At 34.7% G+C, this 24,778-nt stretch overlaps 1 protein-coding gene across 4 annotated transcripts in view; it reads left to right on the top strand.

The window, feature by feature from the left end:
* PHF14 (PHD finger protein 14) overlaps positions 1 to 24,778 on the top strand; it is a 200,755-nt gene that overhangs the window by 60,066 nt on the left and 115,911 nt on the right. For all 4 annotated transcript variants that reach the window (XM_024767099.1, XM_024767098.1, XM_024767097.1 and 1 more), the window contains exon 14: positions 5,754 to 5,922. In XM_024767099.1, coding sequence (XP_024622867.1) covers positions 5,754 to 5,922 — 169 coding nt within the window. The remainder of the gene's footprint in view (positions 1 to 5,753; positions 5,923 to 24,778) is intronic.

Here is a 24,778-nt window from a genome sequence, read left to right as displayed (position 1 = left end):
CCGTGTAATGGTGTGCTACTACATCTTTTCCCCATTCTGTGCATGATAGCTTGAAATTGACCACAGGTAGGAGTATTCCTATCACAGAAATTGGCAAAAGCTACAAATTAGAACTTTTGCTCATATTTACCATCACACCGTTGCCTAATTTCTGCTTTAATCTCTACCTTAGTTTTCAGTCTTTTACTTAGGGAAAGGGGTCCTGTTACTGGGACCTTATTTCATGACTAAGCCCTAGTTTGGGGCTTAAATTTCTACAGAGCCCACTGGTATACATCTCTGATGTCACCAGTTTCTGCTTTTGCTATCTTTATGCTATGCAAGCCTGTGTTAACACGCTTACTGCTATATCCCCCTTATGTTTGCTGCCAGCTAGAATTACTATGCAGTATGTTGCTTTACTTCTCAAATACCATATTCTGCTTGATAGACTATTCTAAGCAACTAGTCCAGTCAATAGTCCAGTCTACTATTCTAAGCAAATAGTCCAGTCAAAGCTGGACTATTCTCTCCAGCTCTTTCTTCCAATAGCAGCACTGCTTTCCTGAAGATATTGGTTCTAGATCTGGATGCTTTCTGTTTGGTCCATTCCACAATAGTTCACAGCGCTATGCTGGACTGAGTTAAGACATGTGACAGGAAAGAAGAGATGGTTAAAGCTACAGAAGTGGTTATTGGTGGAGAATAGGGAACTTGAGTGAGTTCATGTTAGATAGACTTTTCAGTGAAATAGAAGTAGTCTTGAGAGGGGAAAGGACCTGGGATGGTGATAATGGGGGCTTGAGAAGAGAGGAAATAGTTTGCACCAGGTACTGTGGGAAAAAAATCAGAGATAACTGACTTGCTGAGGCTATATAGCAAGAATGTTCAGTGAATTTGTTTAGTAAGTGTGATTAATTGATTTTTCTCCAGTAATGCTGAGCTGACCAGGAGGAGGAGAGGGGAAAACCCAAGGACTTCTTAGGTTAGATTAGAGATGGGCAAATCAGATAAAGAAGAATATTAGGTGGGTGAGGCATTTGGCAGGGGGTAGAGGGACTAGTAAAGGTGTAATCTAGGCTCTGTTTTGTTTATACCTACTCCCAGTGTTTGAAATGTATTTTGTTTCACTTTTAGTTTATGTTATCTTGGTTTGTTTTTTTAAAATATATAATTTTGAACACTACCTTACATTCTTTCTAAGACAAGCCTGGTAAGGTATAAATAAATAGGGTTTGATTCGTTAAAGTAGTTCAAATAGTAAATACTTATTTTAATTTTGGGGTACTAATCTTATGTTTCCACCACCCATCTGATCAGAATTTGTCTTGCATTTTCTAATTATTTAAAGAATATTATGAAGAATATTACTTGACAGAGAATTGAGTGATATTACTTAAAAAATATTACTCAGCATAATGTCCTCAAGGTCCATCCATGAAAAAAACTGTGGTGTGAAATCTTTGAAGACTGAAAGAGGTAATTTGTAAAGAAAAAAACAGTAAATCATAAAGTATTTATAATATTTGGGAAATAGAGCGTTACTAGATTTATTACGTTTAAAAATTCATAAAATCATTTTTTCTTTTATCCTTTTATTCTCTGGATATACTTTTATTCTTTTAAGACAAAAAGAAGATATGTAGCACAAACCCTTCTATGAAGAATTTTGCAAGTAGTTTTTTCCCATGTTTTTCTTCATAATTTGTCTTCCCTTTCTCCCATTAACTCTTTTTTTAATTGAGATATAATTGACATTTAACATTTTATTAGTTTTAGGTGTACAACATAATGATTTGATATAGATATATTGTGAAGTAATTACCACATTAAGTTTAGTTGACATCCATCACCAAACAATTTTTGTTTTCTTGTGATGAGAACTTTTAAGATCTACTTTTTTAGCAACTTTCAAACATACAGTGTAGTATTATTAACTGTAGTCACCATACTGTACGTTACATCTCAGGACTTATTTATTTTGTAACTGGAAGTCTGTCCCTTTTGACCACCTTTACCCATTTTGCCCACTCCCTCCACTTGCCTCTGGCAACCACCTGTCCATTCTCTGTGAGTTTGTTTTTGTTTTTAATATTTCACATATAAGTGAGATTATACAGCATTTGCCTTGGACTTATTTCATTTAACATAATGTCCTCAAAGTCCATCCATGTTGTTGCAAATGCCAGGATTTTCTTCTTTTTTATGGCTGAATAATACTCTATTGTATATATAGACCACATTTTCTTTATCTGTTTATCTGTTGATGGACACAGGTTGTTTCCATGCCTTGGGTATTGTAAATAATGATGCAGTGAACATGGGAGTGCAGATATCTTCTCAAGATAGTGATTTCATTTGCTTTGGATAAATACCCAGAAGTGGAATTGCTCATATGATAGTTCCATTTTTAATTTTTTGAGGAATCTCCACACTGCTTTTCAGAGTGGCTGTACCAGTTTACATTCCCAACAGTACATGAGGTTTCCCTTTTTCCCATATTCTCAGCAGCACTTGTTATCCCTTGTCTTTTTTATGACAGTCATTCTAACAGGTCTGAGGTGATATCTCGTTGTAGTTTTGATTTGTATTTCCCTGATGTAGTTTTCTATAGGCACCTTTGAAGATTTCCCTCTAAAAAGTGGGGAAAGCACGGGAAAAGGCTTAGAAATAAGAAAAAAAAACTATGGTGTGAAATCTTTGAAGACCAAAAGAGGTAATTTATAAAGGAAAAAAAAGTAAATCATAAATTATTTATAATATTTGGGAAATAGAGTGTTACTGGATTTATTTAAAAATTCATAAAATCTTTTTTTCTTTGCCTTATGCAAATTATATTTTCTATAGATTAAATTAGTATTCTTCCTTGTTTTAGCATTATACAATAAAAAATATTTTACTTTAGTAATTAAGATTTTTAAAACCTCCTTAGGTAATTATTCTGAACATAAGTTATAGTGTAGGGTGCTGGGGATCAAGAAGGTACAGCAAATTGAGGAAAATCTCTTAGTATTTCAGTATGAAGGTACTGCTTTGGCATATATTCCTTACCTGAATTTTCATTATTTATACTTAAAAATCCATTTTTAATTAATGGAACTTTTTGATTACTTAAGGTTACCTTTAGTACTATGCATAGGAATTATAGATTTTATACATTCTCTTCCATAATAGAATATATTAAGTAAAAATATACAGGATTAAGGTGAGTTTAGCTAAATTCATAGATAATAGCAGCTTAGTGGATTATTTTTTTTTCTATTTTTTAAATTAATTAATTTTTTAGTGGATTACTAAAAGAAGCCAGGTATGTGTTTTGATATTATGAAGGATAATTATGACTTTCCCCCCAATATATGCAATTCCATGGAATTGGACAGGCCATGGCTTTATCCTCAGTTATTATTTCTTAGGCTCTTGTGTACCGGTTAATGTAGCAGAGATGCTTTTTCATATCTTAAAGGCTATTTATAAGATGAGGACTATAGGGACTTCTCTGGCGGTCCAGTGGTTAAGACATCGCCTTCCAATGCAGGAGCAGGTTCGATCCCTGGTCATGGAGCTAAGATCCCACATGCCTTGTGGCCAAAAAACCAAAACATAAAACAAACAATATTGCAACAAATTCAATAAAGACTTTAGAAATGGTCCATGTCAAACAAAAACAAAAACAAAACAAACCAGAAACAATACTGTAAAAAATTCAATAAAGACTGTAGAAATGGTCCATGTCAAAACAAACAAACAAAAAGATGAGGACTATAGAGTTTAAAAGATTCCTGAGAGTTGCAGGTAGTGTTTTCATCTGTGTTGGCTTTTTGTACTGCAAGTATCATGTGGCAGTTGTCTTGAAATAGGAGTAGATAAATTTCTGTTTGGCAGTTAACATTTTGTTTAGATTTTTCTGAGTTGTTCAGTGTTTTGTGGTTTTCAGAGCATAATATTACTATTATCTGAGTGCTCTAAAGCAAGTTTCTCAGTCACCTAAATGTATTACTTTTGGTGGGGGTGAGAATGAGCATGAGAAGTTGGAGAATGTACTGACAAAGGTTATAGTTACAAAATGAGAAACAGAGGGGAAACAATGGAAATAATGGAAATGAGATGTCCATTTTCCTGGAAATGAGGTTCTCCTCCATCTGCAGGGCTTGCTGTGTTTTGTTATTTATTTGCTTGTTTGTTTTTATTGTAGCGGGCTGTCTTTGTGCTGGGTAACAGCCTGAAGTGTAAACTTAATGGTTTTCTCATGTCTTTTCTGAGCCTTTCCCTGGGCAAGTGTGGTCATTTAAAATTTTTTCCCATATATGCATTTTCTTTTGAAGGTCCTAGTCTTTAATGTCCGGTTCCCAAAAGGGGAAAAGAAAAATAAAGGTGGGGGGTAAAGGGTACCAATCTGCTAAGTCCTGGAAGTCACTTTGGACCAACGGGTGGGGTTTGCAATAATAGGAGGGGTCACCCACCTCTTTGTGTGCCATCATGTGATGAGAAGCAGCAATCAGTGATCAGAGCACATATCCCCAATATTTGGAGGACAGGGTTCATTTTGTCCAACCTGGCTCCTAAAAGCTGTGACATGCTGCTGCAGGAACATGTGCACAGCTACCTGCCGTGTGGCTTAGGATGGGGGATAGGTAGCTACTACTGTACTAAGAGCTGAAATTGACCAAAATTAACTGTAATTTACCTGTGCCAGCCTTTCCCTGGAAGTTGCAAGCCTTCAGTAGACTCCAGAGTTCCAAAATAGATAAGTCAGACAGATTCTGCTAATGTAATTATTGTCTAGGTTGAGACTCAGATTCCTATTGCTTTCTATTCTGCCATCTTCCCCCCATGTTTTTAAATACGCTACTTTTTAAAGTTAATTAATTAACTTATTTGCTTATTTTTGGCTGTGTTGGGTCTTCGTTACTGTGCACGGGCTTTCTCTAGTCGCGGCGAGCAGGGGCTGCTCTTAGTTGTGGTGTGCGGGCTTCTCATTGCGGTGGCTTCTCTTGTTGTGGAGCACGGGCTTGAGGTGTGTGGGCTTTGGTAGTTGTGGCACACGGGCTCGGTAGCTGTGGCTTGCAGGCTCAGTAGTTGTAGCTCACAGGCCTAGCTGCTTTGTGGCATGTGGGATCTACCCGGACCAGGGCATGAACCCGTGTCCCCTGCATTGGCAGGCAGGTTCTTAACCACTGTGCCACCAGGGAAGCCCTAAAAATGCTACTTTAATACATTCTTTTCATAAATAAATTTATATATTTTCTTTTATACGTAGTAAAGGCCACCAACCAAAATGATCCATTTATTTTTATTCACTTCTGAGAGTCTGTTTTTACAGAACTTCCTTAGTTGGTATATTCAGTACAGCTTGCTATTAATTAAGATTCAAAGATATTATAGCTGTGACAAGATGTAGAGTCAGGGTCAATGAATACTTTGATTTTCTGGTGTCACAGTGTATGTCACTTGAGGAAAAATCATGATTTCCTAATGGAAACTATCTGGGCTTCTTATGTTGGTTCACTTAAACATGTAGCAGTATTACATGTGTTTTTATTATACTTATTAGGGATACATGGAATTGCTTGATACATTATACTTATTTTTGTTTCTCTTACAAGAATGTATGTGCTTTTCTGTATGTATAATCATTGTATACCCTATGGTCACATGTTCCTGTGTATATTTTCATATATTCTAAACATATACCTGAATTTTATATTTATAGAAAACATAGCTAATGCTGGAAGGTAAAAATAAATGTATGAATTTATATTTTTTTCTTTATGTAGGCAGTGTTCAGAATGTGACCAGGCAGGGAGCAGTGACATGGAAGCAGACATGGCCATGGAAACCTTACCAGACGGGACCAAACGATCAAGGAGGCAGATTAAGGAACCAGTGAAATTTGTTCCACAGGATATGCCTCCAGAACCCAAGAAGATTCCAATAAGAAACACGGTAATTTATTCCCTAGTTATCATAACCATTACAAAATTCTGAGGTCAAAATTTAAGGGGTGAGAAAGACAAAGGGTAAACATATATTCAGTAGCCAATGAAAGAAACATGTATATTGCTATTGGTTATTCTTAAAAGTTTATTTTGTATCATGAAATATACCAATCATACATGAGAATGTACAGTTTTTATGTTCAACATAAAGCATAATAATAATGAAGGCCCATTATGTTCACAAACCCACTTCAAAAACAGAATATTACCAAAGCCTTTGAAGTCACCTTTGAATCCCTCAGTACTCACTTCACCATCCATCTAGCCCAGAGGTCACCACGTTTCTCAACTTTGTATTTTTCATTCACTCCTTTTTTTATACGTATTGATATGTATGTATATATGTATTCATAAATAATACATAGTTTTTCAGGGTTTGAACTTCATATAAATGGAGTCAGACTTTTTTCCTGTTATTTGATACTTTGACCAACGTTATCTTGATTTGATTCACACATGCTGATCTGTGTAATTGTAGTTCATTTATTTTCACTAATATGTAGTTTTTTATTGAAACAATAGATCGTTATTAATTTATCTTTTGTTCTATAGTTTGGCAGTTTTGTTGTCTCCATCTTTTTACTTTTATAAACAACTCATTTTTAAATATCTTTCTAAATATCTCCTGCAGCATGGTAACAGGGAGTTAGGGTATATAGCAAGGCATGGATTTGCTTAGTTATAGGATATCTGCATCTTCAGTTTTGCTAGGTAATTCCAATATTTTCCAAACCAGTTTACACTTATACCAGTAATGAATAAGTGGTATAAGTTTTGCTCCCAAACATGTTTTGTCCAATGTTTTAATGCTTTCCAGTGTGATACATGTAAAATAGTACATGGACATTTTATTTTGCATTTCCCTCAATACTTAGATGACTTAGAGCATGTATTTGTATATTTTTGGTCAGTTGTATTTCCTCTTCTAGGATATGTATGTGCAAGTCTTATTCAGCTTTTCTATCAGGTTGTTAGCCTATTTCTCATTGAAAATTCTTTGAGGTCAGAGTTATTACCAGGTGCCTGGGAACTCTACCAACCTAAGACCATTTTAAATAAAAGTTTAGCATGTGTGTCTCTTCCATTACATGAGTAGTGTTAATTTCTACTCCAAACCCATGAGGGGTGGCTTGCAGTTATGAGTTCTAAGGGGAGACATTTTTCACCTTCTTACCTTGAGCCAAGGCAGGCACATGTAAAAAATCTGCCTTCCCCTGAGGGAGATGTAAATATGTATTTAGGGTTAGTTATCATCATTCATTTGTTTTATCTGTTTGGTTTTAGAGAGTCTTAATTTTTTTTTTCCTTAAACTAACAGTTTTCTCAAAAGTTTTTTTAAATCTGTAGTCTATATTACAGTATAATCACTTAAAAGATTTTGTTGAAGAGAAATCAGATTATTTCATTCAATTTTGTGTTATGTACTCATTTGAAATCAAAGAGGCAAATCTGGGAATTTTTATCTTTTAGATAATTGAAGTAGTTAATTTTGAGTGCTCTAAATTGATCAACTTGAAATAGTTTTATCTATAATTTCTACTAGTTTAAAACATTTTTTAGACTTCACAAATATATTTGGTTTACAGATGAACTAGAGAGAATTTTCCTTCTTTAAATAAGCCTGTTTGTTTCTATTTCTAAAATATTTTCTATAACTTTGTTGCTACTATCTGAAGCTATTCTTAAAATCTTAGAGAAAAACTTCTTATGTCTACAAAATTATCCTCTTATGAAACATTTTTTCTAGTTTCTTTATTGTTTAAAGAAATCCTTAGGAACAGTATTATCATTTTTTAACTTTGGAGTTATCATATAGAGGGGAATTTTGTACATATTATAGTGATATTTATGTGCCCATAGTTTAGTATTACTTAAGATAAATGAGGATTCTGTTTTTTTTTTTTTTTTCTAATTTACCTGTCTGCTTTTCCAGCCTAGAATTACAAGGAAGCTTTTAAAATTTCTAATTTAGTCCAATTCCTCTCATCTTATTCTTTGTCTCTAGTTTTCTTGTGTTAAAGTTTTAGTCTTCTTGTAGATGTTGGTAGGTAAAAGACGAGAAAGGATTCTGTGCCCAGTAATTTTAGGAAATATAGTATGGTTATTTTTTCTTTGGGGGGAATTCAAATGCATATTGAAGCTTTGAGAAATACTAATGTTTAGAAAAACGATTACTTTTCCTTATTTATCCTTTTTCCTAACTTATTTTATCAAAGAGCACTTTTTTCAAGACAATATTTTATTGTGGCATAGAGCACCATGAGGTACCATCTTTGGAAATGGTATTCTAGAGGCCACAGATTCCTTGCATCAGGATCACCTGGGGTGTTTGTTGAAATGTAGACTTTGGATTCATCCTAGAGCTAATGAATTAGAATTAGGGGGTTGGGCTAAGCAGATACCTTAGGTGTTAGTCTTATGCAGACTAAAGTCTGAAAGTAACTCTCTGGATAACATTTATGATTATTACTCTTACTCTTTTCATTCTTCTCTGCCTTTGCTCCATCAGTCTGTACAGCAGTTCAGAAAACTTGTGATAAGCATATTCAGTTGGTCAGGTAACAGACTGAGGAACTTAAGAATTGAGAGATGTAGAAGAGAATGTTCAGTCTCTTGATCTTGATCTTGGCTGAGTTTCTATTCTTACCTTAATTTTTTTTTAATTAAATTTATTTATTTATTTTTTGTTTTGGCTGCATTGGGTCTTCGTTGCTGCCCATGGGCTTTCTCTAGTTTCAGTGAGTGGGGTCTACTCTTCGTTGCAGTGCACAGGCTTCTCACTGCAGTGCCTTCTCTTGTTGCAGAGCACAGGCTCTAGGCACCGGGCTTCAGTAATTGTGGCTCGCAGGCCCAGTAGTTGTGGCTCGCAGACTCCAGAGCACAGGCTCAGTAGTTGTGGCACACGGGCTTAGCTGTTCCGCGGCATGTGGGATCTTCCCAGACCAGGGCTCAAACCCACGTCCCCTGCATTGGCAGGTGGATTCTTAACCACTGCACCACTAAGGAAGTCCCTACCTTAATTTTTTATCGGTCATTTTTGTTTGAGTTGTATTAATATTTTAACGTTTCTTTTCTTAGCACTCTGTTAATTATGGGAATTCAAGTATATTAATGCCTAATAATAATTTGTCTAGTCAAGTACCTTTCACAATAAATAACTGATTTATCTCTTCCTTTAATTTTTTAATTGTTGTTCCTAGTATCTTCCTACTTACACCTTTTATTTTAGTACATATGTTACATTTTGGGATATTCCATCCTTAAATTCTTTCTAATAATATTTTTGCTTTTGCTAGTTTTTTTGTTTTTCCAGGTGTTATTCATCAAAATATAATTCATTTCACAGTAGTCATAGTATTCTATCTGAATTTTCAAGAAAATTTTACCCTTGTGACATAGGGGATTCATGACAGAACTTAAACTTCAGTTTCTCATTTCAAAGTAATATCTCACTTAGTAAAACTGTTGAAATGATCATCTCTTCTAAAACTTTCCATTTCTGTTAAGTTTGTTATGTTCCCTTGGGTTATAGTGATAGCATTTAGAAAAGTAGTTTGGGGTTATTTCATGCTAGTAAAAATGATTTCATCTTGTTTCAGAAATCCATCTTGTGTGATATATGAATTGATATTCTGTTAGAATAATTTTATTTTTAAAAATTCAGACTTTGCAGTATAATTAAGTATATATAGCGCTTTAATCTGTTTTTTGAAGTCTGTCTCTGTGGGATTGTCCAAGAATCATCAAAAACAAAAAATGATCAGGGCTACTATAGATTGAAGTTCCATTTTTATTGAATATCTTTTCTTACCATCTGTTATTACTTTCTCTCCTTTTATACTTTATATCTTTATGTTTAAAAATAACATCATGGTGGTAGTAAGGGAGTGAAAGGGAGAAGGAAGGGATTCACGTGTTGGAATATTTGAGTAAATCCTGGTATATTACTACTATTAATATAACATCTTTTAAATCTATATTACTAATAAATCCAACCATTTTATTATTCTCTATTTCTTCCTATTATTTGACCTTTGTGTATTTTACTTCATTACATTTTTCAAAGGTAGGTAAGTCAGAAGTGGATGTGGGGAATTAGTTTACTTTTATATAAGATGGTTTAATAATAATAATACCTAACATTTGCTGAGGACTGATCATATACCAGATACTGTAGTAATCCTCCACCCTACTCCCTCTTTAAAAAAATAAGTTACTTTTAACTTTTCATAACTCCTATATTACTCAAAATGAATCTGAGGCACAGAAACCTTAAGTAATTTACCTGTGATCTTACAGATAGTAAGTGGAATAGGAATTGAACCCAGACAGCCTGAATTAAGAACTAGTGTCTTTTCTGAGGTCTGTAAAAGAGCATTTAGTTGAGGTACAAATGGAGTAGTTATAAAAACATTTGATCATTAGATAGCATAGTTGGGAATGTGATATTCTAATCTTATACCAAAATGGTCATGTGTCGTTCCATACCGTAGTGTTATCTGTGGGAAGCCAGGCATATATCCACTTACTAACTCATGTAACTGAGTTCATTCACATTAAATATTACATTTAACACTCCTTTTCTTTGTACTTTGATTTAGGTGTGAACAATTTTCCTTTTCAAGCTTGTGCAAGCGCATTGGCATTAATCTTGTCAGTTACAGTGTAATAGTGTAGAAGTTAATAAAATGTTTGAAGGTTATTTTACCTCGGGGAAATTGGTATTTAAAAAGATCAAACAAAAAGACAAACAATTAGAAGCAGCAAATCAATAAGTACACTGACAGCATGTGTATGTATGAACTGCCAGTATATGTTTGTTTTGCTGTTCTCTATTTTGGTTTGCTTTTTTTCCCACCAAACTGAGTACTATGAAACCTGCTGTGGGAAAAGAAGAGTGTATGCTCTGCATTGAGAGTGAAGTTGGAGAAGTACATAGTGGTTTTCTTTACTATTTTTTTTCTTTCCTAACTAGCCTCTCCAAATCTACCTAAAACATTTGGCTTACCGCATCTCAGGTTTTTTTGATTAAGCAACAAATATCTTTTTGACTGTTTCACTTGGTTTGATCAGTGTTAAGAGAGATGAGCCCATAGTCTCAGTCTCTGTGCTCCAGTGCCGCTTTTATGCCAAACAAGGCTGCTGTTAGAAAAATGGCATCCACTTTTTCCTGCTGATAGGCAGTTGCCATTTATCATGGCCAGAGTGTACAACAGGAGTAGAACACTTCGTTAAACCTTACTGTATTTTTATTATTTGGATACTGAGGAAAGTCATTTTTTATTTCATTCTACTCTGATTTCCTTAATAAGGATTTATAGAAATCTGAAGGAATACAGCATATTTTGAGACAGTTGATTTAATACGATATAGATGCTTTTCAAAGTGAATAGTCTCGGTGTTACTTTTTTCTCCTAGATTATTTGTACCCAAAGATCATAAAAAGATTGGCCAGAAAAGTTGTTTGAAAATAATTATAGCACTAAAGATTTAGTGTTTTTTTTTTAAATGGGGTAAAAGAGCTATTTATCTGTATAAGAATGAAAATAGTATACTTTCAGAAAATACCCTTCTTAAACAAACATGGAGATTCTCTGTTTCACATTTTAATGTTATCATATTTAATTGTTAGTTATCAATGTTTTTGAAATTTATCATTCTGAATGTTAGAATTATTTTTAAATTAAGTTTTAACTATAAAAGTAATATGTGAATACTTTTTGTTCTAATAAATTAAAAATAGAATTAAAGTCTTCTTTAACTTTTCTCCCAACATTCCCCTTCTCCAACCCAATTCACATGCCTTGAATCTATCTTTATTATGAGGGCACATATTTTGAACTTTGATTATCTGACATTTCTATAGGTATATCTGTCAAAAAAATAAGAAAAATATTGAAGAATGAGCCATATGGAAAAGCAGTACGGAGATAGTTCAAAAAACGTAGAAATATTCAAGTATTAATAAATAAAAGAGGAATGATCTGGTTTTAGAAAATTCTTCACATGTTGTTTCCTGCTCCAGAGATAAGACTTTGTAACATCTTCTTAGATTGGCTCACAAATATCCCATCTCCAGTATTTAAGCATCTCAGTAGCCATTATTCTCTTTTATTACTGGGTACAAATAGGAGGACTAAGTCTAAAGAAGAAAAAGGGTTGAAAAGCATATTTCTGTTTAACCTTTACCTGTTGTTTACTGTGTATTTTATATTTATTCGATTGTCGTAGCTACCCTGTGAAGCAGTAACTAATATCATTGCCATTTACAAATGAGAAACTGAGGCAGAGAGTTTAAGTAACCTATCTAATAAGGACATACAGCTTCAAAGTGGTAGGGACAGGAATCAAATTTAGCTAGCTCCTGAGCCCATACTTTAATTACTTTATTAGGCTGCCTTTCTAGACAAGATTACTAGTAGTTGCTCCTGGTATTTCTTGGGCTAGAGTCACAGTATCTTCATGCTTCCAGCAGCTTAGTGACTAAGGGTTTGGTCAGGAAAATGGAAGTCACTCTATGGAGAATTATGGCCTTATACTACTGTTGGCATAGCTGAGGGTGTGGATATCAAGAAAGCTGTCACCATAGGTCAGAGGAGCTCTACTGAACATCAGAGAAACTGTCAATGAAATATCTATCCTGAAGCACCAAGCAGGTGGTAGGAGCTGACATTAGGTCAGAGAACTTGACAGTGAAGACCTCAGCGTGAACATCACTGGTGAGTGGGTAGAAAAGTGAGAGTTTGTGGGGAAGTCTGCAAAGCCTGCCAGGACTGTGAAGTGGGAGCTGATGGAAAGGTCAGCAAGGCTACAGCATCTGAAAAAGCCAAGCATCTGACTCCCATGACCTCCTGAGAAAAAATGGCCTTCACTTTACTTATCTGCTTCAAATATGAGGTTACAGACATGGAACTCTCCAGGGAAGGGGGACTGTGGGGAATGTGGTTTCCACCCTTAGACAGACTAAGCAAGGGTGGTGGGGGTGGTGGTGTGTGCCAGACTGACCACAGACAATCTAGCATAGTAACCAGCTGCAGCTTAAAAGTGCTTAATGTAGTGCTTACTTGGCACACGGTGGGTGCCCTAAAAAGCAACATTTTCAGACTCCTTTCCCCACCCCCACTCCTGCCCCCTTTCCTTTCCTCTTAGAGGACTTGTGATACCATCTTCATCCATATTCTCCCAGCTCTGAGCCCTCTGCAAGGCAAGCTTGAAGTTCTTAATAAAACGGTTATATGCATCACTGACAGCATAAATACAGACCTGAAGAGTTATAAAATACCAAGAGGATAACCTCAGTGTAGGCCAAAGAGGGTGAACGTGGGCTTTTTACAGGCTTAGCAGTATTTAAAAGAGAGAGAGAGAAGTTTAACTCCTTCCCTAGCTTGCTGAATATCCATTGGAGCCCTCACAGTGTTTGCCGTTGATTTTCAGGTGAGTCACAGGTTTTTTCTCACCCTTGTATTTCTTTTCATTTCTTTCTTTTTTTAGTTAATTAAAAGGAAGCATGAGAGAAGTAGAGAATCTTAAAAGATAAAGGTTCTTGTGATAGATGTCAGCGTTGTTAACTTAATGACTCTCTTCCTCTGTTCCTCTTATAAAAGCTACACAAATGAATATAGGGCTTTTCTCATTAGAGATTTTGACAAAGAGAGTCCCTTTTATTTTGATTACATTAAGCAATTCTTTCTTCCAGAATTCCTACAATTTATACCATCCATTGCCAATGTATATTTCAGAAGTCGGCTTTGATGTAATTTATTTATTTTTTAGTGGTTGAGCCTATGTTTTGGATCCATATATTCAGTATAAATGGTATAATACCACTTTATAAAATAATAACTGTCATTTGTCTAATTATACATTCTGGAGAAAGCTAGCAGTTTTCTCTAATGGTTTTAACTTCTGCGTTAGCCAGTAATAATAATTGGGGATAATTTTTAAATATACTTTTCATTTACTGTAGTAATGAAAATGTTTTGTTTGGGGAACTGGGATCTCATTTATCATAATATAATTCAGCTTCTTTTGCTCTGGGAGAATTGCTCTACTTCTGCATGAAAGCCTTTATATAGTTATTAGTTTTATATACCTAGCGTACCTTTAAATGTAAAATGACCATACTTCATACATACTGTTTTCCTTTGATTCCTATATTAGATAAAATATTTTTTCTCGAACTTCTTAAAATGTTACGTGGTTCTAATCTTTCAACTATGAATTTTTATTATAGTACTTTCTTTCTACTAGTTTAAAATAGTATCTTTTTCCTTCCACTTTTCCAGTTTGTTTCTATGGCATCAAGCCAGAACAACTTGCAATACCACTGACCTTGTAGGTTGCTGTTTTAGTGATATGTGATGCATTCACTGTCTAGTATCACACAGTCTGTTTTATGATGTTATAGTATTCTAGTTTTAAGACTTAATTGCTTTGTTTTTTACACCTTTACGGATCCCAGTAATTCTGTATTTATTTCATCTCCCCTGATTTTGCTAATTTTCAGCTTTATCTCACATCACTTAGAGGGTAGATAGTGACTTGTAATGCATACAACACAATTCTCAGCCTCAGTGGTTTGATCTTTATTTTGTCCTCTTGGGAAAACCTTCAGAGTCCAGTGAAGGGAAGACAGTACTTTAAGATGAACTTCTGTTTATAATGTGTAGAAGCATGAATTGATGTTATATTTTCTTCACAATTGTCAAAATTGTAGGTAATTATCTTTTGTGTGAGTGCTTTATATTTATTCTTGAGTTTAATAGTTAAGCAGTAAAAATTGCCTGCATGGGAATCCACGTCTTTCCATACTCTCTGGTCTTTGTGACTCCTTGTCCTACTCTTGAACCATGGATCAGGTTAATTTTTTCAGTATATACCTATTGAGCAACTAACGAGGTAAGGCACCGGGCAGTAGATGCTGAATAGAACACTAAAGTGAAGACATGGTCTATGTCCTCAAAGAACTATGGTGATAGAAAGTTGACCCTCAAATAATGTAATATAAACTAGAAGGTGTAGAGTGTCCATATGAGAGGTACATTAAATTACCCTAGAGGTAACATAACTGAAATCGAAGAGGAAAGACAGAAGATTGAGGTGAGCAACAAAACTAGAAGTTGACTATTAATACTAGTACGAAAGTATTCTACTGGCTGAGAAAGTCTTTATTTTCCACTGCCCCAAACCTTTGTATTAAGAAGTTGAAATTTTTAAAGTAACAGCAAGCTGAACACCTGTAAAAACATTGGAGCCTTTAGCATAAAATTTAGTGTAAAAATTTTGAACCACATTTAGATATCATCTAACACCCGTATTTGTCTTTCTTACAATATGTTTTTATGATAGTCATCTTGATGGCTGGCAACAGCTTCTTGCATTAGTAACTTGGCAAAATTTTAAAGAAGTTAATTGGATCAAATCTTAATAGCTTAGTGTTAGTACAGATTCACTTATCAATTAAGGTTATTGATGATTAATGACTTAGAGCACCTTCAGCAAAAAGTCACTTAATATTTCATTCATTCAGTTTTTTCAGATAAATAGGTGTGAACATTTTTTAGGATAGGTCATTTCTCTTTAAATTTTTCCTGTGTTAAGGAAATTTTGATCATTAGTATATTGATTGATTGAAGTGTTTTTTTAACTTAAATAACTTTCTCACATTTATTTAATTAGAAATATATATAGATATGACTTCTAATTATACTTAAGAAAATAATCAACCATTTAAAATGTAATGGCATTTTCCTCTCTAGGACAATTTTTTTGTAGCATTATTCCCTGTAAAAGATAAATGGTACAAAATCAAATTCTTAAGTGTTTTAGACAGCATCAAAACCTGTAAGATAGCCTAGTGTGTGGTGGAAAGTACCTGGACTAGCACATGATAAATTCGATTCTAGTCCATACTCTGGCAATAACCCTGTATGTGGCCTTGGATAAGTAATTTAACTTACCCTGTTTGCGCTCAATATCCTCATTTATAAAATAAATTAGATGATCTGCAATCTTTCCTAGAACCAAAAGTCTCTTTCTAAATTTCACAATTGTATTCATTTTTTATCCCTAAGACTGTTTACGGGAGGGTTAAAATACACATCGACATTCAAATAATCTGGAAACGGTAATACTTTGTAATTATACTATACTTCAGGGTTTAAATTTATTTGTGTATTTATTTTATCATTTTACTCATTTTAAATGTACAGTTCAGAGGCATTATGTACATTCACAGGGTTGTGCAACCATCACCACCATCCACTTCCAAAACTTTTTCATCATCCCAAACAGAAACTCCATACCCATTAAACGATAATTCCCTGTTCCTTCTTATGCCCAGCCTCTTGCAACCACCATTCTATTTTCTATCTCTGTCAGTTTGCCTTTTCTGCATACCTCATGTAAGTGACTGGCTTATTTCACTTAGCATAATATCCTCAAGCTTCATCCACGTTGTAGCATGTGTCAGAATTTCATTCCTTTTTAAGGCTGAATTACATTTCTTTGTATGTCTGTACCACATTTTGTTTGTCCATTCATCTGTTGGTGAACACTTGGGTTGCTTCCACCTCTTGACTGTTGTCAGTAATGCTGCTATGAGCATGGGGTATGCAAACCTGTTTCAGTTCCTGCTCTCAGTTCTTTTGGCTATAAACATAAGAGTATAATTGCTGGATCATATGGTAATTCTGTGTTATACTCTTTGAGTGACTACCAAACTGTTTTCCACAGCACTACACCATTTTACATTTTCACCAGCACTACACAAGGATTCTAATTTCTCCATATTCTTTTTTTTTTTTTTTTTTTTTTTTTTTTTTTTGCGGTACGCGGGCCGTTCACTGTTGTGGCCTCTCCCATTGCGGCACACAGGCTCCGAACGTGCAGGCTCAGCATCCATGGCTCACGGGCCTAGCCGCTCTGCGGCATGTGGCATCTTCCCGGACTGGGGCATGAACCCGCGTCCCCTGCATCGGCAGGCGGACTCTCAACCACTGCACCACCAGGGAAGCCCTCTCCATATTCTTGCCAACACTTTTTTTTTTTTTTTAATTTTAATTTGTTGATAATAGACATCCTAATGGGTGTGATGTTGTATCTCTTAGTTTTGGTTTGCATTTCCCTAATGACTAATGTTGAGCATCTTTTCATGTGTTTATTGGCCATTTGTATATTTTCTTTGGAGAAAAGCTTATTCAAGTCCTTTCTCATTTTTTGATATATTAGTTTGTCTTGGCATTCTTGTGGAAAATCTGTTAGAAATGTGAGGTATAGGGGCTTCCCTGGCAGTCCAGTGGTTTAAGACTCCACGCTTCCACTGTAGGGGGCGTGGGTTCGGTCCCTGGTTGGGGAACTAAGATCCCGTATGCAGTGTGAAATGGTAATACTTTGTGATTTTATTTTACTTTACTTTAGGGTTTTTAGTTTTGTATTATTTTTAAAGATCACATTGGTTGATAAACTTTATTTTTTCCCCTTTTGGTACTTACCTTTATTATAATCATTGTCTTCTGAAAAAATCATATGAATGATTACAAGAAACATTTGTGATCAAGTGGGCCACCAGATGTATATACTGCAGGGCGACTTATTTTCAAGATTTTATTTTTTTGAAATTTTCCTTTTGCTTCATTTACAGGTGACATTTGATTGGCTTAGCCCATTTTCTTCATGATAGAAACTTCCCAAAGATAAAATATTGTTTAAGAATAATAGAGCCATGCTCTCTGAACACTTTATGAACTTTTAAACAATAACACACTTTTTACCCTATTACTGGTCTAAGGCTGGGTAGGCAGGAGTGAGGCGGATTCTGAAGGAAAGAATACATTCAGACTGTCTCACTAATTAAGTTTTGAGGATCCTCATTCATTCAGTTTATTTTTAAAGAAAGGAATGAATAGTTTTAAAAATAAACCATTTGCCCTTCATTGTATTTTCAATTTGTTTAGTTTCTTTGAATCTAAGACTGAGTCTTCTCATAGCCTTCAACTACCTTGTAAAATATCTCTGATAGACAGTTTTCCATATGGTCAGCCATGTCAGGTAATTTCTTAGATATTTTCTCTGAGCCCTCTCTGCTCCAGCTCTAATGTGAATTGTTTTTTTTTTATGTTATCCTTGAACTTTATTTCATCATCATCCTGGTAATTCCTTTTAACCTTTGGTGGGTGGAATTTTCTGTTGCTTGCATTTCAGTTTCTTTTTTCATTTAGTCCCTGATCTTGATGGGGCAATGCTTTCAATGACTTATTGAGTAAAGATTAATGAGAGGTAAATTTTTTGAGATGTTACATGTCTAAAAATTTTTAAATTTCTTATACTTTATTAGTTATTTGGCTGTGTATAAAATACTGCATATTTTTTAAAGCATCACTCTACTGACTCCTGGCTTCCAGTATTGCTTTCTGCATTTCTAACTTTTTTTTCCCCTTCTCTTGAAACACTTAGGATTTTCTCTTTCTGAGTTAGGATGAGTATGTACTTTCTCTGTTTCTTTTAATAGTAGATGTTCTTATTTCATGATTGCAAAGACTTCTTTTATATCTTTATGAATATTATATTTTCAAAATTTTTTTCTGTATCGTGCATTGTCTGTGTTTCCTGTGGTTTCATTATTTCTATTCATGTTCATCTCTTTCATATTGATGCTTTCAGATGCCTAAGGATCTTTGGATGTCTACTCCTATTTTATTCTAAAAAAGGTAATTAAGTTTGTATAGGGCTGATAAACCCATTGTTTTACCTGTAGTGTGATTTTATGATCAGGGGGCTTTTTCTTTGAGAACCTTCTTAATGTCAGTATCTGTAGGTTTTTTCCACAATAATTCAGTAGAAGTATTCTCTCATCTCCTAACTGATAGGTATAATTTTGACTGTCAGACTGCTGGACAGGTGAGGAGAAAGGGGCTAAAGGTCTCATGGTTTAGAAAGCAGAATTGCATTTAAGCTTCCTGGTTTCTGTTTGCTACCTCACTGCTCCCTTCTCTGTGCCTGATAAACCCTTGTACAGAGTCTGTCTGGTTCTTTTTCTCCAGAGGATATGCCTACTGTGTCCTATGGGAGAAGGGTAATCTCCTGACTGCATAGAGAGGGAGTGAAATCCTTATACTTTTATGTTATTGAAGTTTAACCCAAAGTAGCATTTTATTTCTTACCTATGCACGTTTGTGTGATTGTAATATACTTAGGGATTTTGTTTTTCAAGTGTTACTACTGTTAAATGCCCCATTTCCATCTATAGGATGATAGTTTTAATAAATTCATTTAGTGTATAAATTTGATTTCCACAGTATTGAGTATTGTAGGCAGAATAATGCCCCCCCGCAAAGATATCCATGTCCTAATCCCCAGAACCTGTTTATGTGTTACCTTACATGGCAGAAGGGGCTTTGCAGGTATGATTAAAGTTATGGACCTTGAGATGGGAAGATTGGGCAGTATTATGTGGGCTCAAACTAATTACGTGTGGACCTAAAAGGCGAGGACCTTCCCTGACTGTAAGTGAGAGGGAGATGTGACTACAGACTATGGGTCTGAGATATACAGCATGCCTGCCTTTAAAGATGGAAGAAGGGGGTCTTGGACCAAGGAATGTTGGCAATCTCTAGGAGATGGAATAACCAAGCAAACCGATTCTCTTCCTAGAGCCTCCAGAAAGGAATGCAGCCTGCCAACACCTTGATTTTAGCCCAGCGACACTTGTGTTGTATCGCTGTTTGTTTTTTTTTTGCGGTACGCGGGCCTCTCACTGTTGTGGCCTCTCCCATTGTGGAGCACGAGCTCCGGACGCGCAGGCTCAGCGGCCATGGCTCATGGGCCCAGCCGCTCCGCGGCATGTGGGATCTTCGGGGACTGGGGCACGAACCCGTGTCCCCTGCATCAGCAAGCGGACTCTCAACCACTGAGCCACCAGAGAAGCCCGCACTGTGTTTTGTTTTGTTTTGTTTTTTTTGCGGTACCTCATGCCTTCACTTAGAGTTCCAGTATCTTTTCTCGATCCTATGTTCAGTTATTTTAGTAATGCTTTTGCTGCTGTCCTTGATTCTTTTATCCTTTTGCCAATCTGAACTCCTTCTTTTTCCATTCCTGCCTGAGGGTTGCCAGAGTCACACGTAAGTGTGTTCCTTTGAGATTTTTTTTTTTCCAATTTGTTAGGCATTTTCTCCATACGCATCTTTAAGGTGAATGTAGTTTTATATCATTATTAAGGGCATTAAAATTATGACTGATTCTTAAATTTAAGAACAGTTTTGATTATAGTGAGATTTTGAAAGATCTGAGCAGTATGTGACTGTTTTTATCCTTCACTTTAGTTGCACTTACCGTATTTATAAATCATTATCCATTTAATTATTTGTTTGGTATCTGTAGACTCATGGACCTGAACCCAGGTGGACAGGAGCTGTCCTGTTCACCACTATATGTTCATTACCTACCACAGAAGGTACTTAGTTTGTATTTCACAAATGAGTTCTTTTCTCTTCCACTGTGGCTATGCATCTGAAGACAGTGTACTTTGAAAGAGTCTTTTTTTCTGGCCCTTTATAGTTAGGAAGGGAATTAGTCCCTTTCTCCTTGTATATTAATCATATTTCATTGGTGAAACTATAGAATTACTCTAAAGGTAGCCTGGGATACTTCTTTTTAAGTACCTTGTTAGACATTTTCTCTGCATTTTTTTTTTAAATGTGGAAACTTTTCACTTGCTTTTAGAGAAGGAAATTACTTTTTTTTGTTGTTTTGCGGTACGTGGGCCTCTCACTGCTGTGGCCTCTCCCGTTGCGGAGCACAGGCTCCGGACGCGCAGGCTCAGCGGCCATGGCTCACGGGCCCAGCCACTCCGCGGCACGTGGGATCCTCCTGGACCGGGGCACAAACCTGTGTCCCCTGCATCGGCAGGCGGACTCTCAACCACTGCGCCATCAGGGAAGCCCAGGAAATTACTTTTGAAGAAAATATAAGTTAGCTTAATGTTCCTTTGAAGTTACTTTAAAATTGACCTTTGTACTTTTTGGCATATTTTCTAATAACTTTAATGTAACTTGAAAGCTTTCAGATTTTCTTTTCGTTTTCTTTTCACTCTATGTCATCTAGTGACTTTTCATCTTTTATACAAGTGCCAAAGGGACTTGTTGAGACTATCTTTCCATAGTCTTTTACACAGTGTATCATCTTCTACTCTCTTTGAAGTTGTCAGATCTTTCTTCCTGTCTCATACATTTTTATATTGTTTTGTATCCCTCCTTTTTTGGGAAGATAAATGCAGTAAAAAGTCAAAGTACTTTTTAGCAGCTTTGACTGAAACCATATTGTTTTTCAGGATGCATCTTATAGATCATTTTTTTGGAAATAGACTTAAACACATCGTTAATCTGTTTTCCATTTTATTTAACAGTATAAATCAATAGCCTGTTAAAAGTGCAGTCTTCATTTGAGAGATAATCAAATATCCTAGAGTCTGTTTTCGTTATGTTTGTTTCTAAAATATTTTTTAGATGCTAGTTCAGTAGAAATATAGAAACGTTTAGATTCAGCCCTATTGAAATGACTAAAGTGTACTAGGCATTCATGATGCCCATGTCTTAATTTACTTGTTATCTTTATACTAATTGTTTTGATTAAATTAGTGCAGTTCTGGGAAGAAAGGGTTATACATGGGGGCTTTAGATATCAGAGTTATTATTGAATTTATTATCAGACCCAAGGTGACCGCTGAAGTACTAAACAGATTATATAACCTGTGTCTGTCACAGAACCTTAGAAGAAACCCTAGCAAAAATTTTTGTGGTGAACTAAACCATACTTAAGTCACTTTGGCTCACTTGGAAGAGATCCACTGTGAGTGTCCTTAGGGCAAGTAATCGTATTCAGAACCCAAAGGCTCCTGCTATGCTTTTTGCCTCCTGGAAATTCATCATTTTTATTTATTTCCAGGAGCATGGAATAAAGGGAACAGGGACGAGGCAGAGCTTCAGGATTTTACTTATTTTGAATATACCGTTATCTATGAGAAGAGTTTTATAGAAACATTTATTATGTAGGATGTATCTTTTATATTTTTAGGCTTGTGGTTATTTTAATTAATAGTGTTAAGCCAATTAGATCATGATGTTCTTTTTATTTTCCACCTATTTTCCTAACCCTGTTAATATAAATTAGATTAGATAAAAAGAAACTCTACAGCCAACTGACAAGAAGGGAAGACACTCATTTTGGGGGATCACCATTCCATCTGTTGTATGCCAATAGCCCAACGGAAACTGGTGGTGCTTTTGTTCACACTTTGTTTATATATGTAACATTTTTCTTTTGAATATTTTATTAGCTTTAATATATGATTGTTTTCAATACATTGTTTTATAATTGGAAAACAAATACTTTTTAAGGAAATACATATACTGTATATATTTCTTGAAGCATTTTGAACAGCTGCCAGACAGCCCCAACATTTATTCCTCAGCATAAATCTGAAGATATTTTAGCTTGACAGGTTTTCAAGGTTTGGCTGTTGTCCTAATTAACATTGGATTTGGAATTTTCTCATAAATAAGCATTTTCTCTTTTTATATATAAATTACGTAGGAGGGTATCTTTATGTTTCATCTAACCATGTATGGGTTATTTATTGTCATTTGTGTAAATATTGATTTGTCATCAAAAAAATAAGTGTTGAATTTAGAGAAATCAGTGTACAAATGAATATGTGAAATCCATCTTAGTGATCTCAAAGATGCTGAGACACTGTCTTTTAGTTTTAAATTTAGTTCATTTGTGAAATGAATCATTCTAACCTTGGAAAAATCATCGTGCATCTGACTTAATTATAAATTAAAACAACCCAGCTCTAAACAATTAATTAAAATTTGTTGCATGTTTTCTAGTCCAAATGAGTGAAGTTATTGAAACATTTAATTATTTGTTTTAGGTGAATAAGCTATTAAAATGATGCCTATAGTTAAAAATGTTTTATTCTCTCCTAACTTAGATACATTGTCTCTAATATCATGCCACTCTTTGTGGATGATTTTATCACATCCTGTTTTCAAGTAAATGTACCAAAGACAGATAAAGAGCCAGATGATCTAAGCAGCTCAGATTGTCAGTGTTCCCTAAGAAAATAAAGTTCTTAAAAACTAACAAAGAAGAAAAAAATAGGAATGTGTCAAGATTTGGAATGATTTTCAAACTTTCTTTTACTTTTAACAGTTTAATAATTGCAAAAGGAAGCACAATTTGGAAATATACCGTCAATCATTTGGAATGTCTAGATAATTTATCTGTGTTAAGTTCTAAAGCACATATTTGTTAAATAATGTTTTTCCTTCTTTCACACCCTGTGTTCTCCCTTCTGCTTTATTTATCTTGTTTCTAAAATAGTGTCAGCCTCAATGTATACCATGAAATGACAACCTGGTTACAAATACTTCTGTACATCTAAGGTGGGGCAAGCTCTTTGATTATTGAAATTATTATTTGATTATTGAAATTTGTTGGATGAGCCAAGCATGGTTTTTTTCTTTTTTCCATCATTTCTCCCTCTTTTTAACTCCCCTTATATTTTCTGACTCATTCAGGGATACCATGTTTAAGATATCTTATCTGTTATGATTGTAGGCAGGTATGAGTTATAACAGTTACAGTTGCTGCCACTTCATTACAACTAGAAAAAACCCCCACAACTCTCAGCATTTTCTTGGTTGGGGAACTTGATATTGTGAAACATTGTGTTTGGATTAAATCCTCTTATTTTCAATTTTTGGAAATACTAGTTGTGTGATAAATGCTAAGGCTTGCTGCAAGTTATTTCGGTAATGGATCATGTTAGTCATTGCATGTATAAGGTACCAAATTGGATAGAATATAGTGTCAGTTTGAAGTATTGAGGTCTCCTCTCCATTGGGTAAATTGTCTCATTTACTTGTTTCAAAATATAAAAACTCTTCATTTACGCGTCACGGTATTACAGTTTATTTACATATTCAAGTGAGAATAAGAGATTTGCTTTCTCATGATAATTTGCTCATCTCTATTTGGGATTAAATTTAATCTTGGATTTGTCATGCAAGAAAAATCACTGAATTGAGAGTTGAGAGACCTGGGTTGAAGTTTACCTCTGTCAGTTTTCAGCTGTCTGATCATCAAGTCATTTCCCTGGCCTGCTATCTCAGAGCTCTAAGATGCTGTAATTTCGTATTGCTTGTAACAACTCTGGTTTTCTGGCTAGAATTTGTTTATGTTGCTTATGTTTATTTAAAATTACTGCAGGAATACATCAATGATTACCTTTTTGTAATATTGATACATGCATTTAAAATCACTGTTTTAGATAATTATATTTTTATTCATTTAAAAATATTTAATAAAATATAATAAAAAGGAATTTATAAATGCAGAGGTATGTAACTATGTCATTGTGTGATAGGATCATTCTGTGGCATTATGCTTTTTGATGCTAACTGCAGTATGGGTTTGAAGAACTTCCAATTGATGGAAACAAACCAGATGTTCAAAGATTTAAAGTATTAATCAGAAATGGTAAATAATTATATATCTTCAAAATAATTGAAAACATAAACTTGGAGCATTCACACATATACTTCAAAAATTAATTCAGTGATTAGATGATTCAAAAACTAGATGACTCAACAAAAGATGGGTTGAATGAAGAAAATATGGAAATGTGTGAAGGCCTTTTGAGCATTCTTTAGATATTTATAGAATTAAGAGAAGTAATTTGAATATTTTCCCTTTGATATTGGTTATTAATTTTTTTTTTTTTTTTTTTTTTTTTTTTTTTT

Source organism: Neophocaena asiaeorientalis, unplaced genomic scaffold (genome assembly GCF_003031525.2).
Source record: "Neophocaena asiaeorientalis asiaeorientalis breed wild unplaced genomic scaffold, Neophocaena_asiaeorientalis_V1.1 scaffold70, whole genome shotgun sequence".
Lineage (NCBI taxonomy): Eukaryota > Metazoa > Chordata > Mammalia > Artiodactyla > Phocoenidae > Neophocaena > Neophocaena asiaeorientalis.
The sequence above is the reverse complement of the archived record's forward strand: the minus strand, read 5'-3'. Positions and strand labels throughout refer to the sequence as shown.